At 36.2% G+C, this 11,563-nt stretch overlaps 1 protein-coding gene across 1 annotated transcript; it reads left to right on the forward strand.

Moving 5' to 3' along the window:
* The first annotated feature begins 2,914 nt into the window (after window positions 1-2,914).
* On the forward strand, window positions 2,915-7,662 carry LOC136419249 (juvenile hormone epoxide hydrolase 1-like). The gene is made up of 7 exons (XM_066405460.1): window positions 2,915-3,037; window positions 3,095-3,195; window positions 4,826-5,165; window positions 6,535-6,799; window positions 6,853-6,995; window positions 7,048-7,285; window positions 7,335-7,662. Exons 1-7 carry the CDS (start codon window positions 2,959-2,961, stop codon window positions 7,546-7,548), a joined length of 1,380 nt encoding a protein of 459 aa, XP_066261557.1. The 5' UTR covers window positions 2,915-2,958; the 3' UTR covers window positions 7,549-7,662.
* The last annotated feature ends 3,901 nt before the right edge of the window (window positions 7,663-11,563 follow it).

Genomic DNA, 11,563 nt, shown 5'->3' on the forward strand with positions numbered 1-11,563 from the left:
GGATTTGTCGAAGTAAATCAATCCGAAAAGTGGATTCTAAATAATTTCGTTAAAACGCCCTCAATAACAGGCCATGTAAATTTATTGCTGATTGAGTTTTGGGAAAGTTGGGGGAACGACTATCGTCACCTTAATTAAAAGCTCAATGGAGCTCCTGGAATTAAAATTGTCTCCTTTTTCGCCATAAACTATGAGCATTTTTACAAAAGATTGATTATATGTTTTTTCCCCACATTAATGGTATTTTCGGAATCGAAGATTTCCTTGGGGGAAAAAAACAATTTTTTCCTTCTTCATTATTCATATACACGTCCAGAGTGCTTTGTTTTTATTTTCTAAAGACTGTATTAATAATTCAGTTCGTGAAGTAAATATGCATATTAACTTACAAATAGTACGGTCTTCGAATATTTCATATAAAGCAACATAACATTTCTTTGACGCCAATAAAAGCAACAAACTCGCGGCGCTTTTGTTGTAAGGCGGCTTGTTCCCACATTCAGTCTACCCCACTAAAAGTTATATATCAAACTTTTAATATAACATATCCCTGGAATGAAAAAGCAAACAGGGCCTGGATGTGGATACCTCGTGCATTCATCCCATACCTGAAACTTTCATACTTTCATGAAATATTATTACTAAATGTGAAAGGTTTTTTGGTTTAAATTTTTTCGCTTTTCCACTATTTTGTTAGTGATAAAAATCGTAACTGTAATCAAGAGGAAAGATTTTTAGTACACATCGCTCCAGAACTGTCTCTTTACAGTTACTTTATAGAACCTTAAAAACAGCTTTGCACAGAAGAGCTTTTACCAGTAGTGCCTTCGCTTGTCTGCCACTGAAAATTCTTATTTCTTGAATCAACACCCTGTAAATTTACAGACTTTTAGGAAATGTAATCAACGGGACGATTTTGTAGTGTACACATCTGTTATTGTTTCCGAGTTACAGAGTTTCGACAAGAATTTTGCATAAAAGTCATTTTTATATTGTCGTCACTATGTCACTAAAAACTCAACCTTCTTGAAGGAACACTGTGTACTTGCGGCCTTTTAGAGCCTGTAATCGAGGGGAATGGTTTCAAGTATACATACGAGGACAGTACCAGAAGTACCTAACCTAACACTTAAAGAAAAAAAAATGAAAAAAATTACATTATTTCTTAACTTAGTCTCCTTTAAGTTTGATTGACTTTTCCTGGTGATATCCCATGACTTCTATACCTTGTTTATAGTAAAAATCTTCGAATGTTTCAAAATAGGCATCATCCTCGTACTCCATCTTTTCATTATTGGCAAATTTCTTTTCATCGAGCTATTTTTTCAAGTTGGGAAATAGAAAATAATCTGAGGGGGCTAAATCTGGCGAGTAGAGCGGGTGAAAAAAGTTCGAAACTAGGTTGATTGATTTTGGCCATCGCGATGACAGAAGCGTGGTCTGGTGCGTTGTATTGATGAAACAAGACTTTCTTATTCCACAATCGTTAACGAAGGACCAGATTCCCCTAGAGTAAAATTTAACTCCGTTTTGATGTTGCATGGACTAAAATCTTTCAAATGAAAGTATTGAGAGTAGTAACCAATTTTTCCCATGTGTACTAAAAGCGTTCAGTATAAATGGCTCCAAAGCAAACATAAGTCAACGTAGCGCCCTCGAGCTTTAGACATAAGCTTTTTAAGGTTAGGTTTTCGTAATATGGGCAAATTTTTAACAAAAAATCGCTATCTATATGTCACGTCGGGTACTTTTGAGGCTATCCTCGTAGCCCCATGCCTATCTCTTACTCTTTTCGACTTATAAAACTACAAAAATATCTTTGCATAGATGAATCTATAGCCATCCACTTTCATTTTCTTGGCAAGTAAACTTCTGCCGTCCAGAATTAGAAAGTTTATTTGCTTTTTGCATATTTTTGCAATTTTCACAAGAAGTAAGAGATATGCTAAAATCTATTTACCAATTCTTTCCACTAACAGGAAAGCTAATTCTCTCAAAAGCCCAATTGGTGGGACCGCACAATGGAATTAAAAATAAGGAGGTAAGCCCCTAAGAGTGAAGGAAAAGAATAACATTTTGACGGCATTTAAAACGCTCCTTTCGTGTTTTAATTATTCAAATTGCAAATTTGACTACCCCCGATGCTTTTGTTCTTCTTGTCGTTCGGAGTCTAAGTACCTCGTTCCGGGATGGGAGAGCCGCCTTGGTTATCTTCCCCCTTATAAGCATTATCTCTTGGAATAAATGAAAATTTAATATACTTTCCACCAGTAAGATTTTTCTTTAGGGAGGGCTTAAACGTACCTCTGTATGCAATTAATAAGAGCCATATTATATTATGACAAATTCAAGCCCTATTAGGTCCACAGGGTCGCTAATTATAAATCCCTCTTGTCCATCTGTAAAAAGAGTGTATAATTTTTCAGCTTTTTTGCCTATAATATCTCCCTTGGCCCAGCACTGCTAATTAAACGTAATTTCAGGCCTTTAGGGGACTGTCAAGGGAGGACCTTTTTATACAACAAAATACAGGACAGGTCTGTCAACATCTTTATAGACAAGATAAATTTGCATTCCTTAGGGCCCTTACTGTATTACAATGTAAAGGGACTGATGCCAGACAGGGATAGATAACCCAGTTACATCTTATGTTCCTGACGATGTCGTCATTCCAGGAGGTTTTAACATACAGAGGATCTACAAACGTTCAAAATACACGATTTTTATGGTTGCAACGTCTACTGTTTCTATTTATGAATTTGCTAAGATCAAGGTGAACCACGGTCGAAGGTTAAAGTAGTTTTAACATTGGTTCGATCCTCATGTTGTCTTTATCATATAAAATTGCGAGAAAAAGGATGAAGCTACCGAACCATTTGTTTGTTTCACTTATTGAGAGCTAACTTATTTACAAAACACTTATCTAATCGTCAATTGCTTTGAAGCTTAAAACAAAAAATGTCGTGGATTTGTCGCAGTGTAGTTGTTGCAATTTTTGCTATAATCGCGTTTTTGGTGTACAACAAATTATTCGAAGGTTAGTAAAAGTCGTTATCTTGTTTACAGTTTAACCAAATTTAACTTCAATTTGTAGTCAAAACATATCCCCCTTTGGAAGAAAAATGGTGGGGTAAAGGCCCTGTGTCCAATCAACGCCGTAAAATCATCACCAAACCAATTGATTTTCCTCAAAGCGTAAGAATTTACCTTAAGTACACTAATGAACAAAACTAAAGAAACTTTCGATATTGCTCTTTTTCAATACTTCCGTTGAACTAACGTAGTTTGATTAATAATAATATGCATAAGCCGAGAAAAGAAGCATACTAACCTGTATTACAAATAGTTTGTATTATAAAGAAAACAGTTAATTATTCTATAAAAAATATAGTTGAACAAGACATTAAAGAAACTGTGGAACAACTAACAATAAACAATAGTTGTGATAAAACAAAATCGATCAAATTAATAATGTGCAGCACACTTTTTATTCTTAATAACCTCTGCACACCTTCTGGGAATCGATTCAAGAAGAGTACTTATTTCGGACATATCCATATTTCTCCACGTGTTTTGAATGGATTGCTATAAATATTCCTTATTTGCGATATTTTGTTTCCTAATGTGTACTTTTAATTCATTTCGTAAGTTTTCAATTAGATTCAAATCTGGACTTCGCGCTGGCTAATCCAAAATAACGATTTTCGATTGCTTGAGCTAATTGGTAACGATTGTTGTTTTATGTTTTCGATCTTTGTCATGCTGGAATATCCAATTAACTCGCAAATTATTGTCACAAAAAAGTTCCATTACATTTTTCAAATTTTTAAGTATACAAATTTGTTTATTTGTCCTTCAATGAAATAAATTGGACAAATTTTGTATGGTGAACAACATACCCATAGAAGAACAGAACCTCCGTCGTGTTTTATTGTAGGAAAAGTATACTTGGGGTCATACCGTTTACCAACTGAGCGCCTTATTCATGCTATCCAATGAGACTCAAAAAGATTTATTTTGGCCTCGCCACTAAATATGACCTTTTTTCAAAATGCTAATAGCAATGTATTTTGGGCGAAAGCGAGCGGGCTTTTCTATTTTTTGGAGAAGTCAATGGTGTTTTTGCCTTTCGTCTGCTTAGAGCCCTACCCTATTACAACATTTTTATATAGTCTCATAGCTCAAATATTTGACTCTCAATTCACGTAGAATACCCCTAGTAGACAAATTCGATTGTGCCCCAGCAAACATTTTTCCCCCTGTTTAAGTGTTTGATCGTTTTTCTTGGTCTACCACCATAACGTCTGTTAGTAATAACATTTCCTCATGTCCTATACCTTTTTGATATTTTGGATACCACGGATATGTGTAAAAAGATATTTCGCATGTCTTTTTTTTTTGCCTCATTCTGAAACGCTTTAATAATTTTTGATTCCAAGTCTTCAGATAAATGTCTTCCGGTAGGCATTCTCGCAATGTTACGCACTAAATTCGTATGTGTATTCTACACAAAACATAAGTTTAAACTAATAAAAATTAATATAAACCGTAGTTTCTTTAGTTTTGTCCCAGTATAAATGGTAAATCAGCAAAAAAAATTATCGATAAGAACAATAAAAAAAAATTACTTATTGAACGAATACTTTTTTATAAATAAGACATGGTATATATGAACATTTCAAAGGGTCAAATTAAATTTATTTCTGAAAATTTCAAAAATTTCCTTAGTTTTGTCCGTTAGGGTATAATATGCGCAACATTTTTAATATTTTTTTAATGAAATATGGTCAATTTCCTATTCAATCACTTTCAAACAACCTTTCAGGCTCTTAATGACCTGAACTTCCGTCTGCACCACACAAAACCCTTTCATCCAAGCCTAGAGGGTGTGAAACAACGTTATGGAATACACAATACAGTTCTCCAAAATTTTATGGAATACTGGAAAAACCAGTACAACTGGACTGAAAGGCAACGGTTCCTGAATCAGTACTCTCATAATTTTGTCCAGATTAGAGGTTTGGAAGTGCATTTCCTGCATATCAAACCAAACGTGGCTAAAGGACAAAATGTGAAGGTTTTACCCTTGATGATGTTGCATGGATGGTTGAGCTCCTTTAGGGAGTTCTATGAGGTTATTCCTAAGCTGACTCAACCTCAGAAAGGTATTTGGCTTTGAGTTTTCTTACTCAAATTCTTACTGTGTTGTGAGACTCCTGTTGTAAGGCAGGATGTCTACATATTTTTCTTCGAAATTCCATAATTTTTGCAACAGCAATTATTTTCTTAGTGATTCTTTGATGAAAAGAATTGGTTGTCTGGTGAAGGTTGTCATTAAAAAATAATTAAATTTTTGTATATATGTATACAGAGTGTATCAAAAAATGTGGTCTGGCTATACATAGTGGGCTTTTATATCTAAAAATAAGAAAAAAAATATCAACAAGGGCCCGGAAGTACTTCCTCACAGAAATACCGCCATTTAAAGGTGACGACCAAAAAGTGGTTTTTATTTAATATCGTTGGAGTTATTACTTTGGGCAGAGTTATCAATTTCGGTACGATATTTGCTAATATTAGTACCTACTTTTAGCAATTAGTCGCAATTTTCTATCATGTTTAAAGGCTAAGTTGAGGGCGGGACTCTCCGGATTTTTACTTCTAACTTTTTCCACGGATACTTTTTTATTTTCATTTTTTGTTGCGAAATATGGCTAACGTAAAAAACATACTCTTGTTTTAAAGCTCTCAGATACACCGTTTTTGAGAAAAAAAGTCAACAAAAAATATTTCACATTTTCGTACATGATATTATAGCATAATAAACAGTAATCATTAGATTTAAAATCTAATTTAGAAGAGATATTCATGTACTTTAACAACAATTACCAGACTTTATTAATACATGCTGTCATGTACGGAAATGTCAAAGGTTTTTTTTTTCATTTCAGGGCGAACTGGATTTTAAATCTGATTATTTAATAAAACATATCATCCACCGATTTGTTAAATCTCAATTTTTTCGAAAACATTTTAAATTTCGACTTTCAATAGGAGTACCTTTTTTATGTAAAAATCTCCAAATTAAAAATTTTTCCTACAAAATCGGCAATAAAGTTAAGTACAAAAAAGTTTAGGCATTTTTTAAGCATTACCCCCTGTATTATCCGCCCCTGGAAAGACGTGGCAATTTCGTTATAGATTCAGCAAGAGCACGAAAATTTACCATTAAGTGCAAAATTTCATTACTTAATCATGAAAAGTTTCGAAAATATTAATAAAAAATAATTCTCAGAAAACAATCTCTCACGCCCTGTATATCGAAAAAGAAGCGTTTTTCGATATATGTTTACTGGAAATTTTCGTCATATTTTGAGACTTAGAATACATGATTGAATTTTTGGTACTACGTTTACAGACACCTTGAATATTCTAAATTTAAGGTACTTGTTTGATACTCTGCGTTTATTTTGAGTACTCAGAATTCATGGGAGTAGTCAATTCAAGGTTCTTCTTGATTAAAACAAATTTTAGGCAAAAATTTTGTATTCGAGCTGATAATCCCCTCACTGCCCGGATTCGCTTTCTCGGAGGCCACTAGGAAGCCAGGACTCTCCCCAGCTTACATAGCTCAAATTTTCAAGGATCTAATGGATATTGTAGGCTTTGATAGGTATTATGTTTATGGGGGGGATTGGGGCAGCAGCGTAGTCAACCATTTAACAGCGAATTATCCCGAGAAAGTCATCGGAATGCACAGTACTTTGTGTGTGAATTTTTCCCCTTTGGCATACCTGATGTGAGTCTTTCAATTTGGTATTATTATAAAAAAGCTTTAAAGGACAAATTTAGGTTTACAATAGGCCATTTTTGGCCCAGTTTGATTTATGAGGAAAATGAGACGCAGCTCTGCTACAGGAAGCAAAATGGTTTGATGTTTATTTTAGAGGAGACCGGATATTTCCATATACAGGCAACCAAGCCTGATACAGTTGGTAGGTATGTCTTATAGTACTTTTGACAATTTTGGAATGGAAATTACTTTAGGGGTGGCATTAAAGGAAAGTCCCATGGGTTTGGCTGCCTATATGCTGGAAAAAGTGATAACCCTCACGAATCCAGACTTCAAGGATCGGGAAGACGGAGGTTTGCTTGAAAAGTACACAATGGAGCAGCTTTTGGACAATATTATGATCTATTGGCTCTCGGAATCCATTATAAGTTCCATGAGGATTTATGCCGAGGCTTTTACAAATTTTGATCTGGAGTTTAAGCATAATCAAAAGTGAGCTTTTACGGTGAGATGATTTTCGGATGTAATTATTGGTTTTCAGCGTAAAAATCTACACCCCTGTAGGATGCGCCAGGTTTCCTCACGAGATTAACCTGACTCCCCGTTCAATCTTGACTCAGAGGCTCAAGAATTTGGTGCATTTAACTCAATACGATAGAGGGGGCCATTTTGCTGCCTTAGAGGAGCCAGACTTGTTTGCAAATGATTTGTATTTGTTTGTGGAGAAAGTAGAGAACATTAAGGAGTCTGATTAATAAATTATACATATTATTTTACATAGAAAACGAGGGATTCCTGAAGAAAACGGCGCCATATTTGCGACTTCCTTTATACGCCTTTTACGACGTAAAATATTGCTTCCTTTAAAATCACGCTTTTAATTTTCGTAAAACATAGCTCCTATTTCAGCGGCAGCTTCTTTTGCGGGGAGTATAGAGCGTTCTATTTTCATTTAAATATCAAGGGATGAGGGTAAGATTTTTAAATTAGGTGAAGAGTTTGTCGAAGACATTTTAAAGGGGGTTACTCGAGGGCAAAACACCCCAATGCGGGGGTTTTTGTACTTAAACATGACTAATGTTGGACCTGAACTGAACTTTAATTAAAATGTCCAACGAATATGGTTCATTATCCCCTGGGAGGAATTTAAAATTCGCCAGGTAACGCGCTCTGCATAATGCCCTTCCTTAATGGGGCCCTAATTGCTTTATAGATCATTAAGTGAATCACGTAACTAATTTAAGCAAGTGTATAGGAAAGTTGTGGCATGTACACACTAAGATAACAATAAAAGCAATCCGTGGAGCTTCTGCAAACACCCGCTTACCACTTTTACAATTTCTATGAGTTATGGAATCCAAGTTTTTTAAACCGAGTTTAATTGGACTATAAATTCTGCCGGAAGTTTTTACAAGAAAGCTCTATATTTTTACGAAACTTCCTGCTATAGAATGCAGTTAAAATTTCACGAAGATTGCTCATAAAGTTAGTAGTTACACAACGAGTCGTAAATCTGATTCGAGTTAAGCGGGAGCTATCGCCACCGTAATCTTTTTCAGCTAGTTCATTTCCTCGAGATTCCTTGAGAAGTTGAAGGAAACTTATTATCATTAGAATGCCAAAAAGCTCCTGGAATTTCCAAAAATCTAAATATTAACCTACCAGGGCAATACGTCTTGTGCCCCGATATTGCTGATATCGGAATTTTTCTTTAGTAATGGAAGCAATTTCGCATTATGTCTATATTCGGTTCGATGGAACTACTGAATCGAGAAATAATATCTTGTCAACGTTATTTTACGAAGATATGACATTTCTATTTCGGCTCAATTGTTCGCAATTCTATACAAAATTTAAAATATAGAGATGTATCTGATCCCTGTAAGTGAAATATACTGGCATTTGTGTAGGTTTAATGAGAATTTTATCTCGAGAACTTAGAAAACGTCTCGACTATTTTGGTTCTGAAGGCCAGCAGTTGCGTTTTGGCTTGAAAGACTGGGAAAATGCATTGTTTTTCCTTTACATCGCCACCCTATCTCTTTCCCTCGGGTCGAAAAATGCCCAATAAGAGTCCGATATTGGATTTTCACTGTCCTTCAGGCTATTTATGGGTTCATCTTAGATTTAGTGTGACTGCAGGAACATGTACATATGAATTTCAGTTAGTATGACTCTATTGAATTCCGACATAGAGAGAAATAGAGGGTGCAAACACTCATATATGCAGAGTTGTGTAATAAGCCGCAGTTACAGTTGACTATTTGTGTATTCATAGGTTGTAGGTATTATTTTTAAACTGTGTTAATGAGGGGCACCTGTGATTGATATACCCGTGAGGTACGCCCCTGGTAGGCATTAGTTGGTACCGGGGAATTTCCCGTGTTAGCATTGGAATTTCCCGCAATACACTTTGTCGGCCCTGTAATTACAATCCCAAAGCCGGCGGATAGTGTAGATAGCATTCTAGCCAGGGTATGCCCATGGTTTATCACCATAGACTTTACTATTTAAGGATTGGCAGGGTATGTACAGGGGGCTATTAACGAACAGATACCATGGAGCAACAAGGTCACGTACCTTAGTGTGACATGGAAAAAAGGCTAACGTGGCAGCAGCACGTAGCAAAAACAAGGAACAAAGCAAGAATGGCAAGGGCAAAACTGTACCCGATTCCAAGGAGGAAGTCCAAGCTGCCCCTTAGGAACAAGATAACACTCATCAAAACAGTCATTCAACCACAGGTAACGTATGCATCAACGGCACGGGGTTAGGCAGTCAAGATGCATCTGAAAAGTCTTCAGGCAGTGGAAAACATTACTTTGAGGACGGCTCTGGCTTTGAGGGCGCCTTGGTTCGTTAGCAATGAAACGATAAAGAGAGATATCAGTTACAGAACAATGATGGACGTTATCAAAGACCATGCAATCAAGACATTCCAAGCAATGGAAACACATCCGAATGAGCTGATCAGGAGGGCAACCGACTACAGTCTTGAAAATATCATACCGCACAAGAGACCAAGATATCAGTTGCTGGACAATGAATTATGAAGAGGATCTACCTACACAGGATCAAACAAGTGAAAAAACTTGAACCAAGAACAGAAAAAGAGTCAAAAGGCAACCCCGCAATGATGGAAGGAAGAAGGCCAGATAGACTTTCTGGTATTTCAGACTCATCATTGTGAACCAGCAACCAACGAGGGAGACAGCTGACGAAGAAAGAAGCGTCCAGAAGGACAGAAGAGGGCAGAGAAAATTCGTGTCGGCGAGGTGATGCAAGCCAAAAATCTGGGAAGAGTCTTCGACTCACCTCCCGAGAAAGGCACGAAAAAGGCTTAGAGCGATGGCAGAGTAAAAAGCGATAATCTCGCTTGACTCTGTTATCTTATGCCAAACACCAAAAGCAGCTCAAAAGCGCGATAGAGGACTCCGAGCACGGGCTCGAAATCCTATGCAAACACGGGGTATAATGTTGAATTTATTTTTTTTTCTATGATGAAGAGTTCAAGGATAGTCTCAGAAGTACCTGATCTGACATATACATGGTGATTTTTTGTTAAAAATTTGCCTATACAGGGTGTTAGGGAAATAATTTTCGTAAATTTGACCAATGATTAAGAATATCATTTTGAACAAAAAAGTTCCTTACAATATTGCTAAAAGCAATTGAAAACTTAATTAATAACTTAATCGGTAAAAATATGCGTAAGCGGCAACGCCGCACTAAACGTTATTAAGAAAGAGGAGTTTTTTTTTTGTTTTTATTGTTTTTTATGACTTTTCGTAGGGTCGTTCGCCCACTTTGTGGATGAAGCAATAAAGCACTTGCGGATGAAGGAATGCGCAGTAAACACATAGACCTGGTACCTCAATAGTACATGAGCTATGTAGCCATCTGCATTATGCTTGACAAGATTCGCAACAATAAAGCCGAGTTTTTGCGTCGACTTATAACTATGGATAAAACATGGGTCTATCATTTTACACCTGAGACGAAAGAGTAGTCAAAATAATGGACTCAAAGGGGACTATCCGCTCCAAAAAGGGCGAAAACCGTTCCATCTGCAGGAAAGGTGACGGTGTCAGTTTTTTGGGATGCACGTGGGATAATTTTTATTGACTATCGCTCTAAAAGAAAAACAATGAACAGAGAATGTTATACAAATTTATTGCAGGGTTCGAGCGAAGAAATTAGGAAAAAGCGACCGCATTTGGCGAAAAAGAAAGTCTTGTTTCATCAAGACAACCCACCAGTCCACGCTTCCGTGATTGCGATTGCCAAAATCAATCAACTTGATTTCGAACTTTTTCCTCACCCACCCTACTCGCCAGATTTAACCCCCTCAGATTATTTTCTATTTTCCCACTTGAAAAAATGGCTCGGTGGAAAGAAATTTACCAATAATGACGAGATGGAGTACGAGGGTGATGCCTATTTTGAAACATTCGAAGATTCTTACTATAAATAAGGTATAGAAGCCACAGAGCATCGCTGCGAAAAGAGTATCAATCTCAAAAGAGACTAAGTTGAGAAATAGTGTAATATTTTCCATTTTTTTTCTTTAAGTGTGGGGTCGGGTACTTCTGGAATTATTCTCGTATGCGCTTGATAAAGCTACATAGTTAGTGGTACTTGTTGTTAACAAAAGACAAGTTTGGAGCCATAAAAAGAGGGAGTAATTTCTTATTAAAACGGCGCGGACTATTATAAAGAGCTTAAGATCTAAACTCCACATGTTCATAAAGGAACCATGAATTTTTCATT

The sequence above is a fragment of the Euwallacea similis genome, chromosome 2 (assembly GCF_039881205.1).
Source record: "Euwallacea similis isolate ESF13 chromosome 2, ESF131.1, whole genome shotgun sequence".
Classification (NCBI taxonomy): Eukaryota; Metazoa; Arthropoda; class Insecta; order Coleoptera; family Curculionidae; genus Euwallacea; species Euwallacea similis.